Consider the following 18,816-nt stretch of genomic DNA (forward strand, 5'->3'; position numbering starts at 1 on the left):
GCATTAGGTGGATAAAAGCAGGACCGAGGGGCTAAAATAAGCCCTACCCCGAAAATAAGCCCCATCTTGTTTTTTGCATTGAAAAAAAATAATACAGTATCTTATTATCGGGGAAACAAGGTATCTCATAGACAATGTCTAGGTCATCAGTCAATAGATCCACATCAAAATGTCAAAAGGTCCACACAAGCGAAAGGTCTATATGGAAACACATGAAATATAGACATGAGTTTATAGAATTTTCTTGGTGTCAATGTCAACACCTGAACACGTGGACCCCCAATTAGTGTAGGGCCTATCTTTCACTCACCACACTGCGGGTTATGTCCCATGTGCACTATACCGCTCCCAATTGAAACGGTAAGTATGAAATAGTGAAAAAAGGTAATGTCGACCTTTACATGTATTGACCATAGCCATGTGAACCTTTTCGCCACATCAACCATATGTACTTCAATCATATAGTGTCAACCAGGGTCGGACTTACCATCTGGCAGTTCTGGCATATGGCAGAGGGACTGATGGCCAGGTGGGCCAATTTCTTGCCATCCCGCCTCCTGATCGGTGCACAGAGAGATCCATTGAACTTGCGGCAGGTCCGGCGGCTTTCTCTGTGTGCCACTGTAGTCCAGGAGAGAGGGGGGCATCACTTCCTGCAAGCCGGGAGAGGCAGCGCACACATGTGCAGCACATGCATGCGCGTGCCCGACGTGTCCGTCGCTGGTGTCAACCAACACGTACTGACTGTTGACCTAGACATTGCCAACTGTCTGGATACCGTCCCACCTGTAGATGCTTTAGACCCTGCTAACTGTCACTAAACAATCTATTAGATCATTAAAGTAACACCCATACACACTAGACAAAATAGTAAAAGATATCACGCAGAGGGCCCGTCTGAGCAATGGATTTTGCTATGGTAAATATTGGCACTTTAAAAAAATGTTCGAATTCGGTCGGCATCACAAACCTCCTTCGAACTCAGATTGTGTGACATCCTCAGACTATGAAGGTTGCAATGTAAGCTGGCCCTAATTAATGATGCATCAACGCACAACACACAACTGTGAAATATCTAAAGATCAAGAATTGGGCCGGCACAATTCTTACCCGCCTGCCGCCCATCTTTAGATTACAGCGATCACTTATGTTATTAGATCTCCTGCAAGCATGGCTATAAGAAGTATAATGTTTTTGAATCTGCTCCCAAATTTGTAGGACATTTTGTTGTATCAAACAATCTACATTTTATGCCAAGTATGCCAGCTGTTATCTGTTATCTGTTTTATTGGCCGCTCTGATTGTAGGAGAAATTGCGATTTCCAACTTTAAGGCATCACTGTTTAACCTCTGTGAGCTATGATGATATGTCATAGATTGTAAAAAAAACTTTATTAAAACTATGGCTATATGGAGTGGTTTTTTTTTTTTTAAATCTGTTTGCACATCTTCAGAACCCATCAGAGAGATAGCGGGAAGTGTCCACATCAACAGTTTGGTATCTTCTGGGGAAAAAAGAATGCTGTGGTGAGCTCAGCAACAAGTGGACAACAGAGTTGAATGATCACAGGATACTTTCCATGGTAAAGGAAAATTCCTACATAACATCCAGTCAACTGAAGAACAATTCGAAGGAGGTGGGTAAATCATTATCCAAGTCTACTGTAAAGAGAAGACTTCACGAGAGCAAATACAGAAGAGTCACCACAAGGTGCAAACCATTCACTATCCTTAAGACAGGAAAAATAATATAAACCTGTCTAGAGTAATGGGAAGAAGAAAGTATGGAGATGGCTTGAGAGTTGCTCATGATCTGAAGTCTACCACATCTTCTTTAACGTGTGGTGGAGCGGTGTGGTGGCACGTTCCTACTTGATTTCCAATAGAACTTGGTCACTAGTGTTTATCGGTGATGTGGAAAAAGACATAAACATCTGGAAGCCCAGCATTTGGTGATGTCCATGGGTTCCAGACCTCAGGCAGTCATTGCCTGCAAAGTATACTCATCAAAAGTATTAAAAGTGAACATTTTAATTATGATTACTTAGATTTGTTCAATTACATTTGAGCCCCTGAAAACAGGGCACTCTGTCTAAAAATGGCTGCAATTCCTAAATGTTTTTTTCATACAATAGAGTCTAATGCGCAAGTCTCCATGAAAATGTCCACCACGCCATTTTCCCTGTGATTTTCCTACTGCGCATGTACAAAACTCAAGGAAAAAAGCCATTTTAGGGTAATTATTAAGAAAATGGGTGCATAATTTGTCGTGTGGGCCACACTGGATCCCAGGATCCTGTGTGTATCACAAGTTAAGAAGATCTTTTAAAATGTATTTAAAAGAGGATGGGACAGAGCAGGAGGCGTGATGAGGTAGAACGACAGGCGAACCGAGGTGACCAGGCTTATGCCGAGTGCGCTATACTTGCTGACAATCATCACAATAATTATACTGCTATGAAAACCATATATTTTAGTAACTTGGGTTTGAATTGTGTCTTAATTTATTTCGCATATGAAAACATAACTTCTCAGTTACTATTCATAACATTGCATTAACTTTCCAATGATTCATCATCGTCATCATTATGACTTACCTCCTATGCACAGTGTGTCAGGATCAAACCAACAGCTAGAGTCTGCAGGAGGGGGTGTTCCACCAGGGAACCGAATGGTCTTTCCCAAAAAACGCACCAAACTGGAAGACATCTCCACTGAGTAGGTTGGGAAGAGCTGGTTCATTTTCCCATCGGTGTCTAAGACCACAAAGTTGCTCAGCCCGTTCCCCTTCCCATCCGTGTACAGCATCTGTGTAAATCCAGGGTAATCCAGGTTTTTGGTATATTCCACAAGGTTCGTTCCTGAGATCCATACCCCTTGCTTCCAAGCAGCGCTCATTGCTTTGGCCAATAAGTACATAGAGTCGTAGATTGTTCCAAATAGAGGTGAGACCTGTAGAAATAGATTTATTGGTTGTGGCCACTTGATCCAAAAAAAAGACTGGATAGCCAGACATTCAATAGGGGACATTTATAAATATCGGGGCAAGGTAAGGTGGCGCTTTCTGTACTGGGTTATATTCCTTTGTTGTCCCTGATCCAATCATCTCATCCCCATATATAACAAATCTAGAGTCTGATTCAGATATGTTAACACTTGTATGTTTTAGAAGCTTTAGTAAATCTACCTCCTGCTATCATTTCATGAGCAATAATCGTTAACAGCCATTTCAGCGTATGACATATATGCAGAGTTGAAGGGTTTGGCTGTGTGCTATGATCATCATTGTCCACTAGGGGGCAGCTTAAGACATTTCGGTTACTTACTTGATGAGGTTCCAGATCAGTTTTTATTTCTCCTTTTGCCTTTAACTCACTGAAGACGTCATAAAAGGACTTTTCCTCGTAATCCATGGTGATGGTCAACACGGCATCGTAGGCCCCTTGCAGTTTGCTGTTTTTATCAAAGATGGACAATGAGTTGTTTTTGTAAGGAAGGCTGTAAAGTAAAGTGTCGTATGGTATAAAGACATATCTTCCATCTGTTAGTCCCATTTCGTGTGCTTTTGTTAGAAAGGTGCCTTGTTCTTCCCCTCCAACCAGTACAGAATGCATGCACATAATAATGACTAGAACACAAAAATAACAGACATGGTTAATGAATGGCAAGCTCTGCGGGAGAATGAGCACGCTACTGATAGGCAAAAATAAATACAGTAATGGGTGATGCATGAAAGGGAACTCTGCCTTCAGAGAATCGGGCTGCCCAATCAGATTTATTTTAAAAGTTCTTAGACGCAACATATAGGGGGAAATTTACTAAAGGAAATTTGTAAAAAATAGGTGTATTTGTATCCAGAAATACACTTATTTTTGACATTTACTATCCCAAAAATGCGGCAATTCGTATTCGTATTGATAGCACATCAATAGGACTACGAATTGCCGTATTCTCGGGATAGTAAATGTCAAAAATGAGTGTATTTCTGGATACAAATACACCTATTTTTTTTTACAAATTTCCTTTAGTAAATTTCCCCCATAAAGTCATGATTGTTTATTGTCAGCTGATTTGTTGATATATCCAAGGGCAAGAAAGATAATAAGGGGTATATTTACGAAGCAGTGGAGATACTGTACACATGCCTCCAGAGGGTGGTGGGGAGAAATGGACAGGCAAGGACACTACATAAGCCTCCAGGGCAGGTGGGGAGAGTGCACAGGTTAGGACATTAAAGGTTGACATGCCTCCAGAGGGAGGTGGGGAGAATGCACAGGCTAGGACACTACATATGTTTCCAGGGCAGGTGGGGAGAGTGCACAGGCTAGGACACTAAAGGTTGACATGCCTCCAGAGGGAGGTAGGGAGAGTGGACAGGCTAGGACACTAAAGGTTGACATGCCTCCAGAGGGAGGTAGGAAGCGTGGACAGGCTAGGACACTAGATATGTTTCCAGGGCAGGTGGGGAGAGTGGACAGGCTAGGGCACTACATGTACTTTAGACAGGACTCCAGAGGTTTGTGGTGACAGATGACAGACTAGGGCAATAGATATGCCTCCAGGTGAGGTGGGGAGAGTGCAGAGGCTAGGGCACTAGAGATACTGTATTTATGCCTCCAGATGGTGGTGGGGAGAAAAGGACAGACTAGTACACTAAATATGTTTCCGGGTATGGTGAAGAGAGTGGACAGGCAAGGGTACTACAGGTTGACATGCCACCAGAGGGAGGTTAGGAAAGTATACAGGCTAGGACTCTGCAGGTTGACATGCATCTAGAGAGAGGTTAGGAGAGTGGATAGGATAGGGCACTACAGGTTGACATGCCTCCAGAGGGAGGTTAGGAGAGTGGATAGGCTAGGTCACTAGATAAGGGCAGGTGGAGATATTGTACAGGCTAGGACACTACAGGTTGACATGCCACCAGAGGGAGGTTAGGAGAGAATACAGGCTAGGGCACTACAGGTTGAAATGCCACCAGAGGGAGGTTAGGAGAGAATACAGGCTAGGGCACTACAGGTTGAAATGCCACCAGAGGGAGGTTAGGAGAGTATACAGGCTAGGGCACTTCAGGTTGACATGCCTCTAGAGGGAGGTTAGGAGAGTGGACATGATAGGTCACTAGATAAGCCTCCAGGGCAGGTGGAGATATTGTACAGGCTAGGACACTACAGGTTGACATGCCACCAGAGGGAGGTTAGGAGAGTATACAGGCTAGGGCACTACAGGTTGAAATGCCACCAGAGGGAGGTTAGGAGAGTATACAGGCTAGGGCACTACAGGTTGACATGCCTCTAGAGGGAGGTTAGGAGAGTATACAGACTAGGACACTGCAGGTTGACATGCCACCAGAGGGAGGTTAGGAGAGTGGATAGGCTAGGTCAGACTCCAGGGCAGGTGGAGAGATTGTACAGGCTAGGACACTACAGGTTGACATGCCACCAGAGGGAGGTTTGGAGAGAAGACAGACTATGGTGCTCGGTATTCTAGCAGTGCTAATAACACACCCTCAATGTGATGAAGCCAGGCTACTAATCTGGTACCAACACAACCCCAGCCTCATTTAGAGGGGGTTCTGGATCCAAAAAATATTTAGCGATAAGTCTTTTTTATCTGAAGGCGGTGAGATCCAACTGAACTGTAGACATGAGCACAGATTATTACAATCCATTACACCCTACAGAATTTCCTCATCAGGAAGTCAGCCATTGGTTGGGCTGCTGGTCCGTATTTCACACAGTAAAAATCCAGGTGCTTACTCATACAATAGCACATTAGGGGGGGTATTAGGGTTGGGCTGCAGGAATTGGGGGTTAGAAAGAGTATGTTTTTGTATTCTGATTTAGGATTGAGAAGGGCACTAATATATAATCTGGGGTGTGGAATAGGTGTATTTTATATGTTTTGCTAAGTGGGCTTGGTGCTCACCCGCAGAACGTATGGCACCTACAATGACTTGCTACACAATAAATATCTAGTTATAACTGACTGGTTAAAAGCCTGTCAAAATGATGGCTTAGTCCATATCTGCTCCTACCTCCAATCTCTGTCTATCCAGCAAGTTTGATCATTTTGCTTTCTCTTTCTGTTAAGGAGTAATTTGGTCCATGGAGTGACCTCCAGTGGTCACTGGGGGTACTTCACCTTAGCGGTGAGGAGTATTTAGCCTTTTATGTATTTATAGATTATTTATAAGACACACGTACAAGTACAGCCACAATACTTCTAGAAATCAGGTTTTTTCCTCCAATGGAGAACTAATAACAGCACACACAGCTGTAACCTATAACGGCCTGGCACTCACTGTCATTTTTTGAATGACTTAATGGTGGATGTAGCAAACCTTAGGGGAATAGTTATCAAATCTTGTAGAAAGAGAAAAATATAATTTTGCTAGCACAGCCTTTAAAATGAACGTTCAGAGCTGATGGGTCAGTACTTTATCTCTCTCCCCGTTAAGTAAAGTGGAAAAGGTGCCCAAAGTAACCAATCAGTTTCTGTCATTTATCTAGCAGTATAAAGGTGTCCACACATTGATAGATTTCGAAACTAAGTAAATAATCTATCCAGTTTCCTATGAAATCCAGAACACCCCTGATCATGGCCACACACCAATTGTTCATGGGTGTTCGGGGTCTGCCCCTACGTCTGCGGGGTGCGGAGGAGTGGCGGTGGGGTGAAGAGGTGTGGCAGCGGGCGAAGATGCGTGGTTCCCGGACATGTCAACATCGTTGATTTTGCCTACCCATGGAATGATGTGGCCATGATCCTCCACGATATGGGGTTCAACTTTCCACCTGCTGAAGGTATTATCAGGTTTGATGAATGACCAGTGGGAACCCGCATTGGATCGTCATCATGCCCACACATGGTAAGTTTTGAAATGATTGGTCATTTAAAAAATCGTTTTAAAAATCTTACCTTGTAGGCACCTTAATAAAATCCCTATTGCCATTAAGATCCGGTATTCCTTTGTCCCCCTGATACAGTCCATTGGCCTGTATACTAAATGGTAGGGAGGGAGAGGTGGTAGCTACACCTTGTAACTTGGGGGTTGATCAGTTTGTACTTTTAGTCTTGTTTCTGATTGCTTGGTACACAGTTAATGCAATCAGCGGCGTAACTAGATTTTCGGCGCCCCCCTGCCGACAATGCAGGAGGCGCCCCCCGGTAAAAAAAAAACGGAGCGGAGGGGAGCCGTGGTATGGCGGTGGGGAGGGGGGGTTGTGTTTCTGTGAGTGTGTGTGTGTGTGTTTGTATGTATGTGTGACGTGTTTGTGTGTATGTGTGTGTGTGTTACCTCTGGCCGGCGTGGCCGGCTGGCCGCATCCGTCTGCGCCGGGTCCCGAGCGGCTCTCCCGTTACTGCTGCTAATGAAAAAGTGACACTTGGAAAATGGCTGCCCCCATACTACAGACGAAAAACTGTCTGCGGTATGGGGGCAGCCATTTTCCAAGTGTCACCTTTTTGTATTAGAACAGCGCTGCGGCTGCCGGGACTCGGGAGAGCTGGGACCCGGTGGTGCAAATAAAACCACCGGTCCGGCGGCAGAAGGCAACTATCATCCCGCAGCCCCCCCGGCGCCCACATACCCTCAGCGCCTCCCCGCAATCGCGGGGGCTGCGGGACGATAGTTACGCCACTGAATGCAATAAAGCAGTATAATGTAATTGCAAAATCCGTCAATACAGTATATAGAATTGCACGAACAATGAGTCCCTTGGTATATTGGCCAACCTTCAGGTCATATTTGTCATGTCCATTTTCTTTCTGACACTTAAGTGACATACTGATTCCTTTCACTTTCGGTGATCTAGGGATTTCTATTTTTGCCTGTACTTATGCTGTTCAGCGCCCCAGCGTCACACCTGCTGCCTGATTTGACATTTATGGGAGAAAGACATCGGTAGGAAAAATAAGCATTTTGCAGCCAAAGGTTACGGTGAATTTCCTATCTCAGAGATCTTCAGTCTATCAATTATATAAAGTTCACGGCATGAATAACAACCAAAACAATGTGCGTGAACGTGACCAGGACCAAAAGGGGGCATTTAAATCCCAGGGGGAGATGTATTTATCCTTAGCGAGAGGGATAAAGTGGATCAGTTGCCAAAGGCAACCAATCAGCCTCTAAGGGGTACATTTATGACAGCTTCTAAAAATGAAACAGAGGTGATGTTTCCCATAGCAACCAATCATATTATGTCTATAATTTACTAAGATGCAATAGAGAAAGAATAGACAGATTGGTTGCTACGGGCAACAACACTTTTTTTTACTTTTTGAGGCTTTAGTAAATTTACCATTAACTGTTATTTATCTATCACAGTCTGGAATTACGGGAGCGAATAAGATGATTTTGGCAAATTCTCCACTTTATCTCACTCCAAATTGATGATTTAGCATTTTATATAGTGATACCCTTATTAAAATGAACCTAGACATTATTATTTAAATGGAGGCCTGTAGGGGCATAAAGGGGATATTTATCAAACCATGGAGAGATAAAGAGGAGAAAGGTAAAGTATCACGCAATCAACCAGTCAGCTACTAACTGCCACGTTAAAACACAATGGACTCTATGTACTAAGCGTCGGAGATAGAGAAAGTTGTTGGTGATAAAGTACTAGCCAATCTGACCACTTTATCTCTCTCCAAGGCTAAGTACGTAGACCTCGGTGTTTGAAACAAGGCAGTTAGGAGCTGATTGGTTTAAATTATCTCTCTCCAATTTAACGCTCTCTAAGCTTTGACAGATCTCATATTATATCTATGTTCAGGGATTAAAGCGCTATGGCAAACCATTCCTCACGCCCATTTCCACCACCATGCCCACTGAGATGATCACAACAGAGGGAGTAACCTGTAATATCTGGATATCGGGAAGACTATGGCTGACTTTGAAGTTATCGAGCTTTGCCGTATATCAAATTGCCAGTCAACAAATTAGAGGTTGGTCGAGCTCCAGGGACCAGATTATAATGAAGAGGCAGTGGCTGGACTCTGGAGGGAGGATATCTGGAACTTTTGACGTAAGACCAATACTATGTCACAGTATGACTAGTATTCCTCACAAGATGCATGGAGAAATGCGTGGGGTAGGTAGCCACCCAAAACCATGTGCCCAGATGCTTTTACCAACATGTTTCTTTAAGGATGTCCAAATACCTAGTAGTTTTGTATTTACTGTATTTCATTAGTGAACTCCCCCACCAGGTCCCCTGATTGTATTATTTGGTAACACCACATAGTATTATAACCGGCATTAGTCTGATTTAGAGTTGGTAGTACATTCACCTAGAAGTTGGACAGTCAAGGTGCCCATACACGGCATACCCTCCAACATTCCCAACTAAAAAACCATTGCAGGGGTGTGGCCAATGTTAGGGCCATGGTGGGAATCAAACCCATGACCTCAGTGCTGTGAGGCAGTAATGTTAACCATGACGTTGACGGGCTGCCCTATCATCCATTTCACTTTACCATCCATGTGGACACCAAACAGGAAAGGTAAATTTGGCCTGAAGCATAGTGATCGTAACAAGGCATGCAAGGGTACAAGGTTCTTTAATTGGGGTTCACATGCTCAGGTGACAACATTGACACACACAATACTTAATAACTGACCTTGTGGGTTATCGCTAATCGCAAAGTTCCCACAGATACTTTGTATGGGGATTTCTCCTCATAGTATCGGCTGAGCTCCGCTTGAGTGACAGCTCAGTGGAGCTAGTCCAATCAGGAGAGTGCTAATACATGGCACTCCCTGATTGGCTCCTGGGTCTCCAAGTGAAAGAAGCCAACGATAATCTTGGCAGTCGGGGAAGAGAACCCATGTGTATACATGGGCTCTCTTCAGTTTGGATGGAATGGGTAACATGCATTTTTTAATACCCTGTGATACTTACATGGACTGAAGAGGACCAATCTACACCGGGTATATGTGAGTATTTTTTAAAAAACAGGTACCCATATATATTTTACTAGAGAAGAGGACCAAAGGGTGATGTGGGAATTTACAGTAGGTGAGTATGTGAGTGTTTAAGTGTGCATGAGTGGTAAACCTTTACTTTCACAGTGTCCTGGAGGAGGGGGAATCCATTATTGGGTAGACCCCACTCCCCAGGGACCGCGACCAGTGCTGATTGGTTGGGGGTAATGCCATCACTACAGGGACCAATATAAATGTGTCCTCCAGCGGTGGAATTACCTTACTGACTAGTGGAGCCCGGTGCAGGTTTTAAAAATACAAGGGACCCCTTTGTCCTTTTTGCCCGATATTTTTGGAACCAGGACCGGCCCAAGAGTCCAGTGCTGGTTCTTTAAATATAGGGGGACACTACTTTTTTGAGTCCCCATTCACACTCTTCCAAACTTTGGAAGACCAGGGATGAATCAGGTCAATAATTGGACAAATCAGTTTCAAGAACGTTTTGTTTACACTTCTTTATTGGTTGGTAAATGGCGATCTGGTCTCCATATTTTTCATCAAGTTTAAAAATCTTTCGACAAAACCGGATGACCAGGATTGGATTCAGAAACCAGAGGTCTTGTAAGCGTACACACTCCAATTTCTGGTCAACTGGTTGGTCGGAGGTTGTATTGGATGAGATTTGGACAAGGCAGTTTTAGAGGTGATTGCTTTGGGTAACTACTCCACTTTATATATTTCTAAGGCTTGATACATCTCACTAAAATTGGCAATCCAACAACAATAATGTCTATTTCATATAATTTTGCATTAACCCAGATTTTCAACCATTAAATGTAAAGAGTTCCACTTACCTCGGAGAGCATGAGTTTCCTTTATAGCAGTCAATGTAGCTGCCATACCTTTATCTCCGTTGCCCAAATTTGTTATTATACCAATAGGAAGTCCTTGATTTCTAAGTGCACTAGCCACTTTCTGTGCTGTTTCCACCCATATATCCTCATTAGAGGACACAATCCCAACATGAGCCCATCTAAAATACTTCATAAAGTGATACAAAACTTTGATGGGCGTTGGCAAAGTTCTGGCAAATGTGGGGAAACTATTTTTATTGTCCAAGTCATGGTTTACACAAGCCCAAGAAAATATCGCTTTGTTCCAGTGTTTACCCAAAAGCGACGCTGCATCGCAGTAACCCGGGTTCTGCGGACCTATAAACGCCGAAGACAGTTTATCGAATTCTGCAAACTCCACCAATGCTTTAGCGGTTTCACAATTCTCCTCCAGGATTTTGTAGTCCAGCTTGTGGTTGAGTTCTAGTGAGGAGTCGTTGTTGATTTTGCTCACTGCCAAATGCGCAGCCAATTCCGGTAAGGCCTTAGAGAAGAGCGGATCACATTTCCACGGGCCGACAATGCCCACTGTAAAGTCCACGCCCTGTACCCCCAAAGGCTTCATGAGTGGTCCCATTAGAGAGCACCAAACAACCACATAAAAGGGAAACGTTCTTGAAGATCTTTGTGTTTGGAGTCGATGTGAACCTTGGAGCCTCGATCTCTGCAACAAGAAGTCTCCAAGATTTGTGAAGAGATAAAACATTGTCTTGTAGCTTGTTACAGTCAAGCTAAAGTCCGTCACAGGCCATGAATCTATAACCACGGTATTACCTGCAAAGAAAAAAAGGTAAATATAAAATTTTAATGGTAGAAAATAACGTATGCATCCTACTTTGACCTACTGCGTGCCTGTAGATAGCAACTGCAACCGGGAAGCAATGTATCCACTCTTTATTTAGCTCAATAGCATTCAACTCCTCAATATAGAAATACACAATGTTTTGGAAAACAGTTTAAAATGTCACCGCCTAGCGTTGATTGACAAAATACAGTAAAAGAATTCAGTTCCGCAGCTGGAGGCAAAAGGGTTAATAATACCGCTGGGTGAAAACAGTCCAGAGCGTGATCTGAAAAATCTCATTCAAATCAGATGTCAAGATTATCTTTTCATTTGTTTCTGGGGCTGAAAACATGAATAGACACTTTTTTAAGATTAAACATCTGTTAAAGATGAGACAAGACGTTTGTCAGTAATGAGCAGAATGTATTGCATATTGGATCCTAGCGGTTGTCCTAACCTTATCCAGTGCAGAAGTCCTCTTGTCAATTACTCTACTTTACAAGGCAGAAGGCAAACTCATGACACCCCCCCTTAGTCCAAGGAGTCTTTCAATACAGCTCAGTTGGTATGGAGTATGGACAGATTAGTTTAGTGCTTTCAGAACAAGACACAAATGATGTTTGTGTCCAATTCTACACAGCCTTACAGGGAGGGCTGAGCGGGATGAACAGAGCAAGAGGGGTTACCAGACGAGAGCTGACTGCTGTGCGAAGCTCTTGTAAACAGGGCCGCCGAGAGCAGGGGGCGGGTACTAACTTCCCAGGTCCGGGCTTGCTGGAGGGGCCCGGCGGAGGCACTGGTCCGCCCAGGGCCGTATATTCGTATGGGCTTAATGGGCACTTGCTCAGGGGCCCTATCCTGATAGCTGAGGATCCCCTTTTTCCAGGGATACCAGAATTTTGAAAATCGGCCCTGGGGAACTGGAGATCTCAAACTTCAAAGCAGCAGTCCACATCCGACCTGTTAATTGCGTTTCCCAGTCATATTTATCAGGTTCTTTCTGACTTAGAGTTTTTCTGACAGTATATTCCAAAACCTGGGACTCTCCCCTTTCTGTCGACACTAGCGGCTTGTCTTTATCATGCCCAGAATCAGAAATCAACCTTCCAGCAGCCGGTCCAGCAGCCGGTCCCTGCTCCAACTCCAAACGTCTGGTGTACAGTTTTATATTTTTGTCACTGGATTGCTCTGGCTCCTGATCTCTGATCCCCAAGTCCCCAGCACCTCCTGAAAGTTGGGACTCTAGGTTTTTATACTATTGAAGGCTAAGAAATATATTTCCAGATAATGACGATATCTGCAGTCAAACAAGCTGCCCTTCCACCGGAAAATGACGAATATTAAGCCCACTCCATTATCCAAACCTCCACTGCGTATAAAACACCCCCTACCTCCCTGGAAGTCATTTACAAGGGACCCTTCATTCAGCTCAGTGCCCCCTTCCACACATTAGTGTTCTCCCTCCCACCACCTGTGCAGTAAAGGAGTAATTAGCAGAAGTTACTGCTCCAGGTCCTACATGTTGAGTGGAAGATAGAGCACCCCCTGCCACCCGTGGGACATCTAAGCTGCTGCTGATAGCACCTCTAGGAGGGGAGAATGGCTAAGGGCCCCAGTGCATTGCTTCGCCCAGGGGCCCACACTGCTGTTAAGACAGCCCTGGGTCCGCCCTCTCTTACCCCTCCGTCCCTCCCGGGCAGCACACACCTACAGCATGTGCTGTGCTGACAGCAGGCTCAGCATGAGCGTCTTAATGACAGCGCGAGAGCTCATGCTGAGCCTGCTGTCAGCAAAGCACATGCTGTAGGTGTGTGCTGCTGAGGCTGAGGGGGGTGGAGACAATAACACTCCTCCCTCAACTTTAAAGTGTGTTTTTGGGGGAATGGCCTAATTGCGCAAGGTGGACACGGCTCCTGTGATTAGGCCACGCCCCCAAATGTTACCGGGGCCCAGCATACCCCTTGGCTGTCCTGCTTGTAGAGACACATTGCACAGAGATGGGATGTTGCTATGGCCAAGCCAATCAGATTATATATTTTATCTTCTAGAGGGTGGTAAATAAATAAGAAGTAGATTCTGAGTGGTTGCCTATAGCAACATCCTATCTTCAATAGAACTCCCACCTTAGTAAATAAACTCCAATGTGTGCACTGGGTTCCAGAAGATGGATAGACAAAGTCTGGTAAAGGTGGCCATACATCTACAGATCGATTGGCAGATTAGGCTGGTTGGAACAAAAACCTGATAATATCTGAGTTACAGTTTTTAGCAGTTTTCCAGCATTTTAAAGCTAATGGACAACTGTCATTTGCCATTACCAGGATTTTGTTCCAACCAGCCAGATCTGACAATCGATCTGTAGATGTATGGCCAGCTTTAGACAGTTGTCAGTTGTCAACCTCATATGATCGACATGGTCAAAAGGTCAATATAGTCAAAGATAAAGGGTTGACTGTGTTTATGGTCAACAGGTACAAAAGTTTGAGACAGTTGCATCACTAGGGGGGTGCGACCCGCACCCATGTGTCACCCTTCGGTAGGGTGACACCAAACAGATCTGCACTCACAACCGCACCCCCGCATCCGTGCAGCGGTCCACACATCCTCCCCCAGAAAATCGCAACATAAGTGTAGTCAACCTAGTTATATATAAATAGTGATATTGTAACTCATTGATTTCAATGGAACACAGCGGCCATTTTTAAGGAGTTTTTGTCTCCAATTCTGAAGGGAGACATTTTTTGATATACAGATTAATATTAAGCTATCATAGAAAAACAGCCAGTTCTCTGCCACATATAAATACTGGTACTCTTTACTTAGTTGGGCGCCAGCGATTGAAATCGCGGTCGTCGGGGGTAAAAATCGCGGTCATCGCGGTCATCGCGGGCATCGCGGGTAAATCGGGATGCCCGCGATGACCGCGATGACCGCGATTACCGCGATTTTCCCATAGGGAACAATGTTAAAAAGGCTGATTGACCGCGATTTTACTGTTAAATGCCTCAATGGACCCGATTTGGCCCTAGGAATCAATGTTAAATGGGCCACAGAGCCCAAATAGGCACAATTGACCCTTAAATGTCCCCCCCAATTTTTAACGGCACCCCACGATCCACGCCAACCCGAAGCGTGGCGAGCGCAGTGAGCCCGCGAGGGGCGGCGGTACGCGTCCTCCGACCTTTTCATGCCCTACTATCCACTAGGGCGTGGAGTGAGAATATAATAGTGTGGCGAGCGCAGCGAGCCACCGAGCCCGAAGCGTGGCGAGCGCAGCGAGCCCCGCGAGGGGACGCGGATACCTTCACAGGTAGACGCGTCCCCTCGCGGGCTTCACAGGTGTCGGCGTCGCCACGGACACCTGTGAAGCCCGCGAGGGGACGCGTATAACTGTGAAGGTATCCGCGTCCCCTCGCGGGGCTCGCTGCGCTCGCCACGCTTCGGGCTCGGTGGCTCGCTGCGCTCGCCACACTATTATATTCTCACTCCACGCCCTAGTGGATAGTAGGGCATGAAAAGGTCGGAGGACGCGTACCGCCGCCCCTCGCGGGCTCGCTGCGCTCGCCACGCTTCGGGTTGGCGTGGATCGTGGGTTGGCGTTAAAAATTGGGGGGGGGACATTTAAGGGTTAATGGGCTCTGTGGCCCATTTAACATTGATTCCTATGGCCAAATCGGGTCCATTGAGCCATTTAACAGTAAAATCGGGTCCATCGCGCCTTTTAACATTGATTCCTATGGTAAATCGGGAGCATCGCGTCGCGGGCATCGCGGGTACATTTATGGCCGGCCGCGACGCGACCGACACGATTTCCATGTTTAACATGGGTTTCAATGGGAAATCGCGGGCATCGCGTCGGTCGCGTCGCGGGCAGACATAAATGTACCCGCGATGACCGCGACGGGCGCCCATCTAGGTAAAGAGTACCTAAATACTATTAAGGATAGGTGTGGGTGTGCCCAGGCACACCTTTATGTCTGGCACCCCCATTACCAGGGCTGGCATTCTCCCTGCTGCTGTCCTGATGCTGCTGGCCCTAGGACTGTGAAAGAGTATGCTGAAAAGGGGGTGGAGCTGCCGGCGGCAGAGGAAGTGCAGCTAGAGGGGGCGTAGCTACCAGCAGTCAACCACATGTCAACAGAAACCATGCGGTTATTTACAATCGATAGGGGGTAGGTCCACCTTCTGCAGAAATAACAGCAGCTACTCGTCCTGGTAAACTTTCCACAAGTTCGTGTAGCACACATAGTGGGATATTGTGCCATTCCCCCTGCAGTACAGTCACCAACTGTGGTAGTGTAGAAGGGTGAGACGATCGCGACCGCAACCTGCACTCATGTTCTATGGGGTTCAAATCAGGGCTTTGCGCAGGCCACGCTAGTCATCATACCACTCCATTTTAGCCCTCGAAACATGACACGTCGCATTGTCGTCCTGGAACACACAATCGTAGAAACGCCACAACGTAGGTAACATGGAGTTATCCAGAATATCTCGGTAGATCGCCGATGTCATGTTCCCATGCACCTGTACGAGTGGGACCACATTATGCCAGCAGAAACAACCCCAGAACATGATGCCTCCACCAGGCAATCGCCATACCCACACTCTCCCATCTGATGGAAACAATGTGAAGCGTGATTCATCGCTCCATAGAACTTGTTTCCATTGCTCCACCGTACAGTTTTTCCGCTCCTTACACCAACAAAGTCTCTGTCGTGTATTGGTTTTTTGTGATCAGAGGCTTGTGAGCCGCAGCTCGACCATGATACCCGAGTGCGTTTCCTGTCCGTCATTTTATCAGCAAATAATCTGCTACGACGCTTGCTTCCATATTTATACATGTAGGAAGAGTCCATATTCACTTTGTCAGGAAGATTCCATTATTTCAGAGTTAAACCAGGGTGTCCAATGACTTTCTTCCACATAGTGTATAACTAATAATGTATCCAAATGTAATTACCACCCAATTTTGTTTAAATATATTTGTAATAGTCTCTAAATGATCCTGGATACCAAGTATACACACGCCAGAGTTAGTGCCACAGTACTGCGTTTGCTGTATCTGTATTCTCTCTCTATTATAACAAAGTACCCAAATATATTTGCTGCCTAAAATGTATTTGATATGTCCCGATTACAGCAGGACCGACTCGCTATTTTAATGGCCTGTACAATTTTGGGGGGTCTCCAACTGCCCATTGTAAGTAAAAGAAAGAAGGCGCGACTACTCCCCCTTTACCCTTGGCCCCACCCCCTTTCCGAATTGTACCGGTTTTGCTCTTCAGATGTTAGAGGGTATGACAGCTCTCTCCTAGAGGGGGAGATTCTCTAAGAATCTCCGCCCCCCTTCGCCGCCCATCGCATACTTAATTATCGCATATGTTGTAACATATGCGATAATTAAGGCAAAGGACAGCTCTTGCGTTAAGAGCTGTCCTTTGCGGTGAGAGTCGCCGGGTCCCAGCAGGTCCCGGCGGCTCCCCCCTCCCTCACACACCCGGCGCTGCTGCGCCGGGCTCTCCTCCTCCCTGCACCCGGAAGAGGATCAGTGCAGGGAGGAGGTCACAGGTCCGGGCAGCACTGCGCTGTGCTGCCCGGACACAGGTGAGGGGGCAATGCGGGGCGGCGGGGGGTCGTCGCGGGGCGGCGGAGGGATGCGGTAGAAGCCCATTTGCTTCTATGGGGCATCGCCAGATTTTGAACCCGGCGGCGGCGGCGGGGGATGCTTACAGCATCCCAAAATGCGGTAAAAACCTGATAACAGGGTTTTTACCGCATTTCTTGTTTAGAGAATCTCCCCCCAGAGACTGTATTTGCATAGTTCTCCCAGTCTACTGGCACCTTTATTATACAGCATGGCCTCAACTAGAGGAAGTGGTTCCATCCCTCATCCCTTATTGTACTACGACCCCTGGCTCTGGCTAAGGATGCCCCGGATGGCCATAATCGCTTCTTTGATGCTTCCCGGAGTGTCATGTGGAGGCTTCAGTTCAAACATGCACATTGTCCTGTACAGCCCCCCAGAGCATCCTCAATGCTTGTTGTCCTATCCTGTGTAACCCTGTTACAACCATTCAGACGCAGGTAGGCAAAAGTATCAGAACTACTGTATGCAAATGTACATTGTTTTTGGCATTCACAAAGCAAATACACACAATTTATGCCAACTCACTCAGCTTGTTTTACTATCAAATACTATATTATGGAGGGCGCACCACCTCCTTCACGTATATTAATGAATGTTCAATCGTTTGGCTCTGTATACACAGACTGAATATTTAATAGGGACGAGCTACAGTATGCGTGTGTATATATATTTATGAATTAAATAATTCAGAACATGTTATTTTAACATTATTTAGGCACCAAGCACCGGTGCCTGAACTGAATATGAATAATGTATATTGAGTTTATTTTGCCTATAAAATAGTGAATACAGATTTTTTTTTAGCAAGATTTTTATTATCTATTTCTATTAATATTCAAATAATAATCAACTATAAATATCATATCATATTGATGCTTGATTTGCAAGGCTCCATAGTACTTGCAGTGGGGAAATTCAGACATTCAGATCTTCTGGATCTCTCAGCTGCCTTTGACACTGTCGACCACTCTCTTCTCATACAAACACTACAATTCCTAGGTCTTCAGAACACAGCTCTTTCTTGGTTCTCTTCCTACTTATCTAATCGCTCTTTCAGTGTTCTTTTCTCTGATTCTACCTCCTCCTCACTATCTCTGTCCGTTGGAGTACCACAAGGCTCAGTCTTAGGTCCTCTGCTTTTCTCAATCTATACCTCCTCACTTGGGAAACTAATCAACTCTTTTGGATTTCAGTATCACCTGTACGCTCAAATCTATCTATCCTCCCCGGAATTGTCACCTTCGGTATTGCTCGTGTCTCTGAATGTCTTTCTGCCATTTCATCTTGGATGTCATATCGCCACCTCAAACTCAAATGTCCAAAACTGAATTAATTCTATTCCCACCAGCCAAGAGTAGTTACCAACCGGATATCTCTATCATAGGCGAATCTAGAATTATCGTAATGGGTGGTCCCAGATCCAGACACAACAGCAGGGGGACCTTTGCGCGGCGTGGTCTCATGGGAAGGAGGCGTGGCATCACATAAAGTGGTGTGGAATTACACTTTCAACCATACATAGTAATGCCCATTACACATTTTAGCAAACTCCGTAATACCC

At 45.4% G+C, this 18,816-nt stretch overlaps 2 protein-coding genes across 3 annotated transcripts in view; one reads left to right on the forward strand and one right to left on the reverse strand.

The window, feature by feature from the left end:
* The window catches only part of LOC146058143 (retinal guanylyl cyclase 2-like), a 97,548-nt gene that overhangs the window by 61,394 nt on the left and 17,338 nt on the right, over positions 1–18,816 (reverse strand). For both annotated transcript variants that reach the window (XM_083170179.1, XM_083170178.1), the window contains exons 2-4: positions 10,783–11,595; positions 3,327–3,628; positions 2,598–2,952 (exon numbers count right to left, since the gene is read on the reverse strand). In XM_083170179.1, the coding sequence (XP_083026305.1) occupies positions 2,598–2,952; positions 3,327–3,628; positions 10,783–11,527 (1,402 nt within the window). In that variant the 5' untranslated portion in view covers positions 11,528–11,595. The remainder of the gene's footprint in view (positions 1–2,597; positions 2,953–3,326; positions 3,629–10,782; positions 11,596–18,816) is intronic.
* LOC146058144 (antizyme inhibitor 2-like) overlaps positions 1–18,816 on the forward strand; it is a 126,335-nt gene that overhangs the window by 3,343 nt on the left and 104,176 nt on the right. The window lies entirely within an intron of this gene.

The sequence above is a fragment of the Crinia signifera genome, chromosome 2, assembly GCF_055691185.1.
Source record: "Crinia signifera chromosome 2, ASM5569118v1, whole genome shotgun sequence".
Classification (NCBI taxonomy): Eukaryota; Metazoa; Chordata; class Amphibia; order Anura; family Myobatrachidae; genus Crinia; species Crinia signifera.